At 38.0% G+C, this 14,752-nt stretch overlaps 3 protein-coding genes across 3 annotated transcripts; all 3 read right to left on the bottom strand.

The window, feature by feature from the left end:
- Window positions 1-273: 273 nt before the first annotated feature.
- LOC131023247 (protein argonaute 4A-like) lies at window positions 274-2,765 on the bottom strand. Its single transcript, XM_057952788.1, has 13 exons — window positions 2,739-2,765; window positions 2,535-2,648; window positions 2,297-2,465; window positions 2,096-2,208; window positions 1,897-2,025; window positions 1,666-1,796; window positions 1,520-1,585; window positions 1,369-1,432; window positions 1,157-1,268; window positions 998-1,071; window positions 797-891; window positions 685-716; window positions 274-553 (listed from the first exon to the last, which is right to left on the bottom strand). The coding sequence occupies exons 1-13, from the start codon at window positions 2,763-2,765 to the stop codon at window positions 414-416; spliced, it is 1,266 nt and encodes a 421-aa protein (XP_057808771.1). The 3' UTR covers window positions 274-413.
- Window positions 2,766-3,467: 702 nt separating this feature from the next.
- On the bottom strand, window positions 3,468-4,869 carry LOC131023246 (protein argonaute 4B-like). The gene is made up of 6 exons (XM_057952786.1): window positions 4,633-4,869; window positions 4,348-4,550; window positions 4,065-4,256; window positions 3,847-3,983; window positions 3,654-3,751; window positions 3,468-3,569 (listed from the first exon to the last, which is right to left on the bottom strand). The coding sequence occupies exons 1-6, from the start codon at window positions 4,867-4,869 to the stop codon at window positions 3,468-3,470; spliced, it is 969 nt and encodes a 322-aa protein (XP_057808769.1).
- A 3,976-nt stretch (window positions 4,870-8,845) lies between these two features.
- LOC131023245 (uncharacterized) lies at window positions 8,846-9,352 on the bottom strand. Its single transcript, XM_057952785.1, has 2 exons — window positions 9,197-9,352; window positions 8,846-9,118 (listed from the first exon to the last, which is right to left on the bottom strand). Exons 1-2 carry the CDS (start codon window positions 9,350-9,352, stop codon window positions 8,846-8,848), a joined length of 429 nt encoding a protein of 142 aa, XP_057808768.1.
- Window positions 9,353-14,752: the final 5,400 nt, after the last annotated feature.

The raw sequence follows: 14,752 nt of genomic DNA, 5'->3' as shown, positions 1-14,752 counted from the left end.
ATTGAGCTGCCTGATATACCAAGTCTCCAACGGTTGGAATTGTACCAAACAAAACTTGCAGCTGCTTCTGCTATTAGATTTCATGAGAGAAAGCACCGTTTCATTTTGTCGATTGGGATATAGCTGTTGAATCACGTTTTTGGTAGTTCGAGAATTGGAGGAATCGATTTTTTTCATTTTTGGAAGGGAATCACTTGATAAACTCCGTGGTTGCCTGCAGTTATTCTTTTAATTAAGACATGTAAATATTGTTGTGGCCTAATAATTGAAGACTGGAAACATCTCTAACATCATTTCCCTGAAGCTCACAAATAAACATACTGCATGCAGCATGCTACTTCCAATATGACATTGTTAATCTTTATTGGAATAGTAAGGAAATTGTTTCGAAGGTTTTAGCTTAACTAGATTTATCAGATGAAGAACATTGAAGAGGCCACATTTTTGTGCAACTTTGGCAGTTGATACCCTTGAGATGTATTCACCATTTCTTCAGGCTTGATCGCCTGCGACATCAGAGCAGCCGCTAGTCGTGCATAACGAACAGGAGCCGCTGCAACGAATAATATAATATCCTCTTGATAAAGAATCAAAGCTTAAAACTCGAGTTTTTATATGTTCTTAAAGAGACTGTTTAGTTGTGGACCGGAGAATTTCAATGTAGTTATAACGAAATCTTGTTACCTTCAGATATCGCCCTGTTGCATCTCTGGAACCTGAACAAACATAAAAAATTGTCACTGTAGAATATGATAACTAAGACTATATGAATTGGAGTTTTGAGTGAATCACTTACATATATGATGAAGAATGAATCAGTTCCTGCAGATCATCTGATGTGAAACCAATTTCGTCTACCACGACATGGTAATGGGTTGGCCTTGCTGTCCCCTGAGAGTCGAACCAGACGAATCAACCAATTCCACGAACAATATCAACATAACATTATCAGCAAAAGTAATTTCTCTTGCAAAAAAGACTAATTTGATCTACTTACAATCCTGGCAGAATGAGCACACATGTAGAAATTAGTACATTGAACATCACAAACTTTGCTGTCAACAATAGTTCCTGCACACAAAACATATATATATGTCTGAATGAACATTTTATACAACAATAGTTTAGTTTGCTCTTTGAGAGAACTCGGCCTCACCTGGAGGAACGTTCGCTCCCAAACCAGCCTCGAAGAATTTAGTGTGATGCTGCCTTTGTGACACAATAACTGTAAACTTGGGTCGCCAGTTCGCCTCTAGAAAGCTACAGGCCTTGAAATATTCATACAGAAACCAGAATTTTTGTACAGAGAGTTGGATTTAGTTGGAAGAAAAGGATTTAGTTTGATTAGGCATAGACAGAGAGACGAACCTTAAGAATCTGATCCATTTCTACATTCAAGAACTCCTTAAACTGTGATGTGCTCAATCCATTCCTGAGAAACACATTCCAAGATCAGACTCAAGCAGAAGGGGAATTTTCAGAAAGTAAGAAATTTGATAAAGGCAAAACCTTCACTGACCTAAATATTATGATTTGAGCTGGCTTTTTCTGGCCGGAGCTCGAGTGAAACTCCCTCAGCAACTCCCTTGAATGCAAAGTGATCAAACAGTTATAACTAGTTTTTGTAGAGTGAAAATCTGAAAGAGAGAATTTGTGTTTTCCTACCTCATTATGCCGGCATCCATCTGCTTAGAAATTGGCATGAAAAGTGAATCAATCATTTGAGATTTTGGAGGAAGTGCACGGAGAGATGCGCAATAACTCGACACTCTTGGCCACTCTCTCGAGCCAACTACCTAAAAACAACAGAGACAAAAAAGCAAATGAAAAACTGAAGCTGGATTGGGATCAGAGTGAATGGTACAGGACTAATGATTGAGTGAAAAAAGCTCATACTGAAGCAATGGAAGGCGCCTCTGCTCGAGCATGAGAAACATGGATACCAAGAATCATCGTAGGAATCTTACTAACCAATGGAATGGTTCGTGTTGATTCAGAGACGATGGCGTGATTAAGTCCACCAAGCTTTTGAGAGAGAAGCATGTAAGAATGAATTAGAAACGGAACTTCAAGAAAAGAAACAGGATCAAACTACCTTAATGTTTATCTTTAGCAGCAAATTGATCAGATATAGCTCATCAATTTTGCTAGTTGAAAGGCATTGATTCTGAATTCCAAACTCAATGAGAGTCTTCCTTTTCCAAGGACCTTCAATTTAAAACAATCCAGTAAACCAGTGATGATGGCTTTCTGCTGAATAATCAACTCACGAGGTTCGGATAGATCATAAATTAACCATATAAATCAGAGAACTTCTTATCAGAAAGAAGGCAGATGATAAAATTTGGTGGATGGTGCTTGAATCTTGACTGCAATTGTTGGAACATCATATCGACTCTAACAGAAGGCGGTTTCTTTCTATTTTTAGGATTTTCATCAAGAACACACGCTGGAGGACTCGTAACCTGAAACAACAGAATAAATATTCTAATGTCATGAATTTCACTTCTTCGAAGAATTAAGGAAAATCTCACCATTCCTTTAGCTGAGGCGACTTTGGCAAACTCCATAAACATGTTACGAACATCACAGCTAGTGGAGAAGTTCACCACCACCCAATTCTCGAGTTTCTTTGGCTCCAGGAGTTTCTATACGATGCATAGAATTAGTAACAACAGTAGCAAATGTATACAATCATTAAGTTATGTCTATCACCTTATCTTTGATGTTCCACCAACCATTTCTAGGTATAATCTGCTCCCCATTTCCCTTTTTCAACTGTCCATTTAAGAATAAGTCTAAGTTAAGAACTAAAGCTCAATCAAGATTAAAGTAAAAAAGCCTCACATATTACCCGTGGGGCTGGAAGAACGCGGCCTTCTGCTTGAAGCAATGAACTGTTGATTTTAAAGCCACAAGATTGTAGCAGTGGATCAGTTTCGACCTCGTGCTTAATCCTCATTGAAACCTATCAAAAAGGCATATTTCAAGTTGATCTTAATTCATATGTTTCTGAAATTTCTTCATACTGGTCCATTAACTTACATTAGTCAAAATCTTGAGCAATTCCTCCGGTTTTTGGCTAGATTTAGTCACCATTGCAGTTCTCTGATAGACGGTTAATTCATTCTTGTTGCGCTGTAGAGGTACCAGATAACAAAGCTGCATAGACTACAACATTAGGAAGCAAAATCTTGAGATGAAGAGAGAAAACTGATGAGCAAGATCACCTCGACTGGGAAATAGATAGCTCTATTAGGCTTCCCAACGTTGATGCAAGGTAACTTTTTACTATAACACAGTGAAATTGTACGCGTAGTGACGAAGTAGTCATAAACCGTAGTCTGAATTATTTTGACACCGTCATTAGAGTCACTTGCTCCTCTTAACTCCAAAGGAAATCTGTCGAGCTCAAAAATATAAGTGAAATGTGACATCCATTCTGAATAAATTGGATTAGTCTTGACTCACTTCTGTTCTTTGCAAGATCTTTCACTTAGCCCTGTGATTCTGAACTCCTGATTCAAATGTTTCACTCTGATCCTCATATTCTTTAATGTCCGGCTAGCCTAAACAGAGTTGATCAAATCACTCGATATACATAAAAAAATGTGTTTCCAAATGCCTAATCATCACAAGAAGTTCTATTTTACCTTATTCCAATCAATGTTGAAGGGAGTTTTCACATTTTGGTTGCTCAAAAGGAAATCAACCACTGCACCTGATTGTATGGTTGTCGTCATAGACATGTCTGTAACACGAGCAACGAGAACAGTGACAAAATCGATTAGTGAAGGTGAAACAGAGAGGGAGATGAGGTTAACACCAAGAGAAGCATCATATTACCATGATTCAGAAACAATCCACCCTGAAGAGCCCTGAAGCTCGTAAAGAAACCCCTACATCCAAGAACGCCACCACCTAAGTCGATATAGTTTGATTGCTCGTGGAGAAAGAACGATTGGCCAACAACGAGACAGCCCCTAAACATGTAAAAGTCAGCATCTATAATGACACAAATCCAACAATAAAATATTAAAATTTACTCCCACATTTGCTCTTACTTTCTACTTGCTTGCTGCTGCAGAATAGTATTCAAGACTCTCAAGCTTCTCTCATTGAAGGATTTCATTGAGATTTGAGACGCAAATCTCATCTCCACTTTGAATGCTCTGGAACGAAACGCAATCTTCTGCCTCTTCTGATCATTCCCGTTTGGGCTCCCATCGCCTCCAACACTGCTGCCTTTACTAATACTACAAAACAATCACACAAGAAACTCAAATCTACATCAAATGCATAGCATATCTTGCAACAGATTAACCGACAAACTCTTGTGTTTTTAACCTTTTCCGAACCATCACAACAGAAAACTGAAGATTGTTCTGTGGCAGTGGGCCAAGAGTGAATAAGCTTCCAACACCATCATAAACAAGTGTTTTCCCTGATAGCTCTTGTTTATACATCTCAGAGCCAGAGAGTTCTTCAACCACAGCCCTCTTAATATTTTTACTAGTAATCTCACTACCATCTTCACGAAAGATCGATATCTACATATAAAAAAACAGTTATCACAAGGAAAATGTCCACAAACAGAGGAAAACTAGCATTTCAAGCAAGAAAGAGACGAACATCATAGTGATAGAAGTCATCTATAGCTCTGGCGACTGTGACTTTGAAAAGATTCGTCAACAAACACACTCTTCTCCCTTTCAATCCGGGCAGGTGGCTGATCACCGGAGCAGCTTTAGGCTTCACTATTTCCATCACTGGCGATTCTTTTGGTGGCACCATTCTGATGGGAACAACATTTAGGGGAATTGCGTCGAGAGGTGGCAGCAGAATATCAGGCTGTTTTACTAACTCCATTTTTTATGCTTCACTACATTACAGGATTGGATAGATCAAAATTTGACACTAACTCAATTTAGATGCAAGGACATGTACAGAAACAAAAATGCAAACAAGAATGAAAATTTTGCATGTTTTTGGAGCAGTGTGATTGGTTTCAGACAGTAAACAGAAACTAGAAACGTAGTATTGTTGTATGCGCTAAGATGAAGGTGGTGGAAAACTAACCTCAGAAAATTGAAATTCTGTTTTGTCTGGTTTGACAAATGGCATGCATGAAATGAGACAAGCTAATGCGGAAAGAGAAACGTTGGTTTCGTGTCTGAAGATTAGAAGGATTTGTACTCGTTTTAATGTTCAATTTTTCAGACATTTTCAGGAAAGATTTCAGAAGAGGACAAAACGATTCTGTTTAGTACAAAGTGTTGGAATCTTATTATGGTACAACTACAGAAAAGCTATCAAAAACAGGAGATTTTCTGTTATGTCTTTTGAAATAGGAATTCAGTTCTAAATTTTATGAAATTAAATCATCCAATACATACAGTAAGTGTCGCTGAAATATTAGAAAAGACTATGGCTTGATATTAATTTATAGGAACCCACAACATGTGTTTTATCAATTTTGATAGAAATTAACGTTTGGTCTTTTTCAGAAATGTGATCTAATTAGATGAAATTAAACTTTTTTATTTTTATGGAAAACCTATACTTATTATAAAAATGCCTTATCTTACAAAATTGGATTTGCTTATCATTCCCTTACTATATATTTATATTAGAGGTGGTTTTGGGTGCAACATGTTGCACCATACAACAAGGTTGACCCATGACCCAAAACTCACGCCTATGTTTATTTATATATTATCTGGAAGGCATAAATATCAATCTTGCACGATGCAACATATTGAACACAAGTTTTTGCCTTTATTATTATGGGACAATAGTGTAATATGATATATTACATTTTTAGTAATTATTATTATGAAAGTGTATATTTTTATAAATATTAATTTTACGTGTAATATCCTTATTTTAATTTCGAAAGATAATTTAGTAGCTTAATATTTGTAGGTTATATCAAATAAGAACCCCTATGTATCTAGAATTCTTTAAAATTGTGATATGATTATTGTTTGTTTGAATTTAATATTTTCAATAAAACTCATATACATCCTAGTGTACGATACACCCGAGTCGTATCCGACCCGGATCTAACTCAATTGGACTATTCTACGCAAATGTTAAGTGTTAGTGCCATTTCGGTATAATGTTAGTGCCATTTTAATATAGTGTTAGTGTCATTTGTAAAACAAAATAGTGTTAGTGTTATTTTTGAAATAGTATCATTTGTAAAATAAAATAGTCTTAGTGTTATTCCAAGATCGTGTTAGTGTTAGTGTCATTTCAAGAAAAATGGATCAGGATGGTCCAACTGGGTTAGGATCCAAGTCGGGTACAACCCGGGTGTACGGAGGACCACCTCTAATATTTTTACATGCGTTGAAAATACATTCCTACAAATTTAAATTAGGGTTAATTACGTCAAAAACCATGAACTTTGGGCCCATTTCCAAATTTTCCATGAACTTTGATTTTTATCAAATTTTCCCTGAACTTAAAGGCGGGAACAATTTTTCCATGAATTTCAGCTCCGGTAATACTCCGGTCTGACCTGGCTCCTACGTGGCAGAAACTGATCTTAGGTGGTAGCTGCTGAAACGACGTCGTTTCATTTCTTATCATCTATTGTCAATGTTAGGGTTAAATCTTAGGCCATTTTCACCGTCACATTTTCACACTCACTATTTTCACTATATTGACTGAATCTGTGGAGAGAAGTTGACCTGCGGAGAAGACGACATATTGCGCGCGAAGAAGCCACGAGATATTGGCGACGAGATTTTGCAAAAATGGGGGACAGGTATATCGCTTTACCACTGTTTTCGAGTTTTCGCCAATGGGTTTTTGGCGCCCTAAGCTTCACTAAAAATTTTCCCGTTATAGGGTTCAGACATTAGTAGTTCTTTTGCGCCTAAAAATTTCATTTTCTTTGAACATTGCATTGAATTTTGGTACTTCATTCGTTTGCAGCGACGAATTTGGGTTGTACATACACCATGGAGGTAAGTTCGTCAATTTAGGCTCAGGAAGGTTGTATTCAGGTGGCGAAGTGCAGAGTAGATTCGGGCTAGATAAGGATAGGTTCGGGTATTTGGACTTAGAGGAGGAAATCCAGAAGCTTGGTTATACTTCCTGGAGGTGTTTAGCTTTTAAGGTTCCTCGAAGTTTAGTGTTCATGGATGTGCGCGAAGATAAAGAAGTCATGCAGATGATTCGATGCATGACATCTTCAATCAGGTCTATTAGTGTCTATGTGGATGATGGAAAGAAGGGCAAAATGGGGAAGGTGAAGGCTGTCAGTGAAACTGTTACTAAGACAATTACAAAGACTGTCACTACCACTAAGAGTAGCTGTGGGCAGGGGAAGGGGAAAGAGAAGGTGTTGCATAGGAAGGAGCCTGTGATGGCAGTGGAGGAGGTTGATACTGCAGATGAGGATGATGATGATTTTCTTCCTTAATATATTGAAGAAGAGCCTGTTGAATCAGATGATTCACTAGGGGATAAAGAGTTAGGATCATAAGATGAAGAGTATGAAGAGGCAATAACTAACATAAGGGAGAGCTTAGGTGTTATAGGTGACATGGAAGTGGGGAAGGAGACTGTAGAAGATAGATGATCTGAATATGGTGATTCTGACAGGGAAGGTTCTGATAATAGTGACTCGGATGGGCAAATTGTTAGGATTAAACAGTGCAGGTCAGTGTATGATCCTAGGGGAGATATGTCTGAGTTTAAATTAGTGTTGGGTATGCGTTTCGAGGATGGTTTTCAATGCAAGAAGGCACTGATTTCATGGAGCATTGTAAAGGGTTATCCTATTCATTTTAGGAGAGTGAACAAGGAGCAATGTGAGGCTTTTTGTGAGGATCCTTGTCCCTGGAGAATGTTTGCAAGTATGCTGAAGAAAGAGAGTTCTTTGGTGGTCAAAGTTCTACAGGAGGAGCACACTTGTTCATTTGCAGTGGGTAATAAACAGGCTAGTTATAAGTGCAAATGTTGGAGAAGTTTGGGCTAAGAATTACGTTTTTGTGCATACTCTGGCACGTCAGAGAAGCGAGTCCCGCATGCCAGAGCAGCGAAATGGGAAGCCAGATGAACCAATCGCCAGAGCAGCGGAACCAAGTCAGAGCAGAGAAATCAACATAAGTGCCAGAGGAATCATAAGTGCCAGAGGAATCATAAGCGCCAGAGAAATCAATATATCAGAGCAGAGGAATCACTAGTCAGAGGAATCACTCGCCAGAGGAATCAATAGTCAGAGAAGTGAAAAATCAGAGCAGCGAAGTCATCACCAGAGCAGCGAAGTCAGACAATTTCATTGTAAAAATCAATCATTTTGCCTCCAGGCATGTAGTTAGACAATTTCCTTTGCCCTAATCTCTAGTTTCACGCCTAGATAATTTTAAGATTAAGTTTTCAGTTAAGTTTAAATTACAAGTATATATTAGTTAATAATTCCTTTTTGCCTAGTTAAGTTTGAATTCATGTTAATTTACTTTCCATGTTTTAGTTTAAAAATCTTAAGTTTACAGCTTTCTTGTGACATAATTAAAAGCCTTTAAAGATCTTCTTGAGAGACGACATTGGGTTAGCTTATCACTGCTAGGATGTCCTTGTTCTATTGCAAATCAATCTAGAGGTGTTTCTAGTTGAGTTACATATATCCATTGAAATCCATAGAAATTCATTGTCATCATGATTGTAAATGAGATTACAATGACACTACAAAATAGATCTCATTATAACACCCTAACAAACAAACACCAAGAACACCTAACAAACAAAGGCTTGAATCACCAACCAAACAACACCCAGAACACCTACGAAACAAAAGCTTGAATCACCAAACAAACAACACCCAGAACACCTACGAAACAAAAGCTTGAATCACCAAACAAACAACACCCAGAACACAAGCACATGCAACCATCTTTTTCATCGAACACTTGCTGCTCTCGACGTTCTCCATTCTGAGGAGTCTCACTTCATTCTCCAACAATCTAATTCGCTTCATATCTTCCTCCACATATTTCCCTAGGAGATAGCATTCTCCAATCCAGAAGTTCAATTTTTCATCTTCGTCATCTTCAATTTTAGGCTTTACTTCAGGATCTACCCACTCAAAGAAGCCACATTGTTTCTGCAAAAACAAAGATTGCTGCTTTAGGGAAAAAGACAGCACAGAGAAAAACTCAAACGAAAATAACGTCAAAATTACCTCTTTGTTGGAGCATCTCAAGAATCTTCGCCCAGGATTGAGCTGTGTTCGCGACGTTTTCATCTCTACTTGAAGTTTGCACGCGCATTCAGGGAAGAAATCGGGTGTAGTCATGGACGAGGCGCCATAAGAGGAGGCAGATGTCGTGAACTTCATTTCTCCCTTCAGAAACCCTAACCGACGAAATGGGGATGCAATTTCTTAAATTCTAGATTTGGGGAACAAAATTTTAATCAAACGATGTAGTATTACGGGTATAGGACGACGTCGTTTCTTCATATCGTCGTCGGTGCCAAGTCAGCTTTCAGGCGACTTAAATGGTGCCAAGTCAGCAGGCAAATTGGGGATTTTCGAAATTCATGGAAAAATTGTTCCCGCCTTTAAGTTCAGGGAAAATTTGATAAAAATCAAAGTTCATGGAAAATTTGGAAATGAGCCCAAAGTTCATGGTTTTTGGCGTAATTAACCCTTTAAATTAAAATGTACTGGATTTTTAATCCCTTACTGCAGAGGGACTTTGAATCCGGCTAAAGAAGTGGCTTTCATGGCACGAGAAAAAGATAGTTTTACGAAGGCTATGGAATTTAGTTTAGAGTTATTGGGGTAAAATAAATATTTATAGACTATGAGGAGAATTATTGATCATCTTTTGTGCAGAATAAAAGAATGCCCAACTCAATGAGTCCCATACTTATAGATATAAGGTGATTACATGCGTAGCTCTCGTTTTACTCAATATAATTTTTTATTTTAAATAATAATAATAATAATAATAATAATAATAATAATAATAATAATAATAATAATAAAAAAATTATTATAAATTTACTATTTTGTTGTATAATTCATACCCCCTAATTTTAAAATCTCATAGGCTATAGCCTCCAATTAAATGCCCTATAGATAGCTAGCCTCCAAATAATTAATATAGAATTATCTCCGTCCCACGAATCTTGACACGTATTCTTTTTTGGACCGTTCCACGAATCTTGACACATTTCTAAATATAGTAACAATTAGCTAAACAATAAGGGTTCTTAATTACCTTTATCTTTCCTACTTTATCACCTTAGATCTCCTACTTTATCACTTTTATACTTTATTACATACACACTTAAAACATTAATCTACAACTCCTTAATTCCCGTGCCGAAAGCAAACGTATCAAGATTCGTGGACGGAGGGAGTAATTTTTATTCTCATATTTAACCTAACATAATGGAATATTTGATCATTTCACGTATAGATGAGATATTTTCATATTTTTTAAGGTTGTTATTTGAAGGCCAGGAGCTATTGGATATTTAATTTGAGGCTACGTGGTAATGTATGAATTTTTATTTGGAATTAAGGCTATAGGATAACATGGTAAATACGTGTATAATTATTATTTATTACTCCGTATTATTTTAGATCGTAGCTATAGTGAGTAAAACAGCCGTTATGAATGAAATTATCCATAAATATATTAATGAGGCGCACTTGGGTGCGCTCTCCCACATGATGCGCTCATCATGCATGCTTATATATATTGAACCGTTGGAATTAATACCAACTGAGCAAGGAGCTAGCTCAGTTGGTCCGGGCTTCCATTTTCGAGCGTTAGGTTATGGGTTCGTCCGGCTCAGTAGTTTTTTTTTAATTATCAACTTTTATAATTTTATTTTATTTTATTTTATGTGTTAATAGGGGAATCTACCCACATTGATAAAACATCTTACAAAACTACCCACTTTGAAAGTCAAAGACCGAAAAGTGTACTTGATGGTGATGACTTGCTTGGTTTTTTGTGTAAAAGTTGATGATGATGGAAATTGTGTAAGAGTTGTGTAAGAAAACAGTTAAAATTGGTACAAAATGTGAGAAAACGTCACTTTCATGCATTATAAGATTAAATAGATTTGAAAATTTTGAATAAATTATGGGACGTTTGTGTGTTACAAACATTAATAAGAAGGCCAAAAAAATCACGATTACGTCAATTCTTAAGCAAATTTTTTTTTAAAAACCAATGAACCACGTATCCGCCAGTAATTTGTAGCCGGCCGCAGTAGCCGCTCACGTTTGTGACCGGCGGCTACTAATTACTGGCGACTACTTGGGTTATTCGCTTCAAAAAAAAAATAATTGTTCATAATTAACATGATTGTGAATTTTTATCCTTCGTGAATTTTTATTGTTACATATGTACCGTTATTTTTAGATTTTTATTTAATTTTACAAGGGGAAATATGAGAGATAGTGAAATATTTACAGTACAAGAAGTACACATGGATGGGAAATATGAGAGATAGTGAATCTGCCAAAATTTGGATTATAGTGGGGGTAATAACACTCACTTTATGCATGATTTGATTGCACATAAAATAATAAGAAATTATATACCAATTATTTGGAAATTCATATATTCGGAAATGAAATAATGTTCTATAGCCAAAAAGTAAAGTATCCGCCATAAAATTATTTTCGCCATCAGTAGCCGCTATCAAAAAAGATAGGGCGGCTACTGGCTCCGTTGTACGATTTTCTGGCGGATACTGGGTCTGTGAGGCAGAAAATATTATTTTGTGTCAAAATATGTATAATTTTTAATTTTTCAGCTTGTTATGAATGTTTCAATATAACATACACATTCCTCTTTTGTATTTGTTGTTTTTTTTTTTTGTTAATTTTTTAGTAAAAAATTAAAAGTACATACTGAGAAGGTGACTCTGCAAAAAATTTGGTTGTAATGGGGCATTAATGCTAATTTTATGCACATGCAATAATAGATTGAAGCCGTATTGAATGAACACTACACTTCACGTGAACTTTTTGTAAGGAATCAAGTTTAGTCCTTATAAGGCTGCATTTGTGAATGACCAAAACACAAATTGAAATACTCACCCTGAATTTCAGAAATTCAGGCATACCCTAAAGATTTGAGTGGTTTTGTGTGAGAGCAGGCAATTTGTGTTGAATTTCAGCCCCGAAAAGGTGATTCTCCTGTATTGTTTGTATAAATTATAGTTTGCATGTTTAATCGTATGTTGTTTTTAACGTTGAGAGCATGTTTTACGTTATTTTAATGAATTTCTTTATTATCTGAAATTTAAAAGCATGTTAGGGAAATATTAAACTTGTTTCTAATATAATTGAATGTTTTGAACAAAAAAAATGAAGTATCCGCCAGAATTTCATTAGACGACGACAATAGCCGCCGACCCCACAAGGTCAACGGCTACTGGTGACGGATACCAATATTCTGGCGGATACTTCATTTTTCGTGCTTATTGTGATGTTTTGAACTTTGTAAGCGTATTTTAATACTATATTTTATGTGGTTTTATAGATGGAATTCGTGAGATACATATATGTGAGATACAACGGAGTCGTCGATGGTATATACTATGTTGGCGGGGCTACGGAGGTCCTTCCCCTCTTAAATGAAATATTTGTGAGCCTGATATACAGCATCAACAATGTAATGACAATGCATTCGTTGAGCCCGAACTATCAATTGTATTATTTGGCGACCAATCGATTTGGAAGGGAGACGAAATGCGTAATAAGTGACGACGATGATGTGCAAGGCTTGTTGGAAACTGCCGAATATCCCATGGTGTACGTTGAGCACAACAACGACCCGGTCGAAGAAGCGTACATCCCTACTTTTGATTTTGCTCAGGCTTCGGGATACGGAGATGATGAAGCACAATCTAGTCAGTATGAGACGTCGTATCATGCTCGCGAGAGCGCGCCTCCAACACAGTACTTTTCATGGGATGGGCAACCGTTGGACGAATCCGCATGGAATCTGAATGAAATATGCGGGAGATTCAACCAGGTGCGGACGGATGAAGCCGTACAACCTGAAGACGAAGCCGAAGAACCTGATGACGATTCTGATGAAGAAGACGAAGAATACGATCCAACGAACGAGTCGGGCACAGATTCTGCCGCCTCTGAGGATTTATTAGACGATGATCTAATAGAGTTCACGGCGACCGAGCGAGCAGGTTGGATCCGACAAAGTAGAACTCGTCACGGAAATCCGACGGACTCGACTGGTGATCTATCTAATTGGATAGTTCCGTTGATTCCAGTGGACGCCACGACTTCGCTCGTTGCTCGCGAGAGTGAGCTGTCCAGAGTTGCTGATTTGGGGAAGAACTCTTTTTACAATAGTAAAGAAGAATTGGTCCTTGCTGTTGGCTTCTGGAATATGAAGCAAGGGGCTGAGGCAAAAGTTGTACGCTCAGATCAGGGACGCCTCTATTACAAGTGCAAGCACTCTGATAAGTGCAAGTTCGATGTGCGTGCATCTTGTCACGGCGGAGGGATGTGGGGAGTGCATAAGTTTAAAGAGCACTCTTGCCAAGGGAAATTGGGCATTTTGAAATGAATAAAGGCACATTCGAATGTGGTTGCAGCTTATGTGGAAAAAAGAATACGCGATGACGGAGAGGTCATTAAGCCGAAATCTATTATGGCGGAGTTGTTACGTGAATTTGGCGTCAGAATCAAATATGATGTCGCGCTGCGTGCAAGAAATCTCAGCTTAGAGGAGATATACGGTCGAATTGATGATTCGTTCCTTCTTCTGCCCAAATATTTGTATGCCCTAAGTCAAGTGAATCCAGGCACCGTGATGGATTTGGAAGTAGACGAAAACAACCGGTTCAAACATCTGTTTCTTGCTCTTGCGGCTTCCATCTCACCTTTCTTTTTTTCGCTTCGACCAGTGATTGTGGTCGACGGCACACACTTGAAGGGGAAGAACAATGGTATTTTGTTCGTCGCCGTGACAAAAGACGCAAACGAGCAAGTTTTTTCGTTGGCATTTGGTGTCGGGCCGATCGAGAATGATGAGTCATGGAAGTGGTTCCTGTCAAATGTGAGACACACTTTTGGTCAGCCCGACAACTTACTAGTTGTCTCTGATGCGCATGTCTCCATTGCTAATGCTGTGAAGAGCGAGTTACCAAATGCTACTCACGGTCTTTGCTACTACCATTTGCAGAACAAAATTAAGGGCTACGGGCAAGCTGTTGTTGAGCTTTTCCGCCAGGCTGCATACGCCTACACGGACTCAGAATTTTCACGTGCAATGTCGGCTATGGCTCAATTGAAGCCGGCGGCGTACGGGAAGTTGATGCGCGTAGGCCCTGAGAAGTGGGCACGATCACAAAGTCCGGTGACCCGTTATAGTTTTCTTACATCTAATGCTGCCGAGGCTTTGAATGCCCGTTTGTTGTGGGCCAGACGGCTTCCTATATGCTCCATGCTGGAGGCAATCAGGATGGTTCTGGAGTAGTGGTTCAATGACAGACTTGCGTCTGCGGAAGAGAGCGATGATCTTCTTACTCCAGAGGCAACACAGAAGATAAGTGCGGAGATCTCAAAGAGTCGTCGTTACACTGCGAAGAGGACTGTTTAGCCCTATTTTGTGATGAATCTCTGGGTGTTTACCTGTTATATTGACTTTTATTTTGGTCTCTTTCACTTAAGAGTTGAATGATTTGAGCTTTTGTGCTAATTTTGTTGTCTCAGGATTTTGTGCTCACATTGATTGAT

Source organism: Salvia miltiorrhiza, chromosome 4 (assembly GCF_028751815.1).
Source record: "Salvia miltiorrhiza cultivar Shanhuang (shh) chromosome 4, IMPLAD_Smil_shh, whole genome shotgun sequence".
In the NCBI taxonomy this organism is placed as follows: domain Eukaryota; kingdom Viridiplantae; phylum Streptophyta; class Magnoliopsida; order Lamiales; family Lamiaceae; genus Salvia; species Salvia miltiorrhiza.
This window is presented reverse-complemented; position numbering and strand designations above follow the sequence as displayed.

Excerpts from the sequence above, each read along its gene's own strand:
- LOC131023247 (XM_057952788.1), bottom strand. The coding sequence starts at position 2,765 with ATGGGGAGCAGATTATACCTAGAAATG. Across the intron at positions 1,797-1,896 it reads AGGCGCCTTCCATTGCTTCA|GTAGTTGGCTCGAGAGAGTG; the intron begins GTATGAGCTTTT and ends TGTTGTTTTTAG. Across the intron at positions 1,586-1,665 it reads ATGGATGCCGGCATAATGAG|GGAGTTGCTGAGGGAGTTTC; the intron begins GTAGGAAAACAC and ends TTTGCATTCAAG.
- LOC131023246 (XM_057952786.1), bottom strand. The coding sequence starts at position 4,869 with ATGGAGTTAGTAAAACAGCCTGATATTCTGCTGCCACCTCTCGACGCA. Across the intron at positions 4,257-4,347 it reads GTTGTGATGGTTCGGAAAAG|TATTAGTAAAGGCAGCAGTG; the intron begins GTTAAAAACACA and ends ATTGTTTTGTAG. Across the intron at positions 3,570-3,653 it reads TCAACATTGATTGGAATAAG|GCTAGCCGGACATTAAAGAA; the intron begins GTAAAATAGAAC and ends AACTCTGTTTAG.
- LOC131023245 (XM_057952785.1), bottom strand. The coding sequence starts at position 9,352 with ATGAAGTTCACGACATCTGCCTCCTCTTATGGCGCCTCGTCCATGACT. Across the intron at positions 9,119-9,196 it reads TGAGATGCTCCAACAAAGAG|AAACAATGTGGCTTCTTTGA; the intron begins GTAATTTTGACG and ends TTGTTTTTGCAG.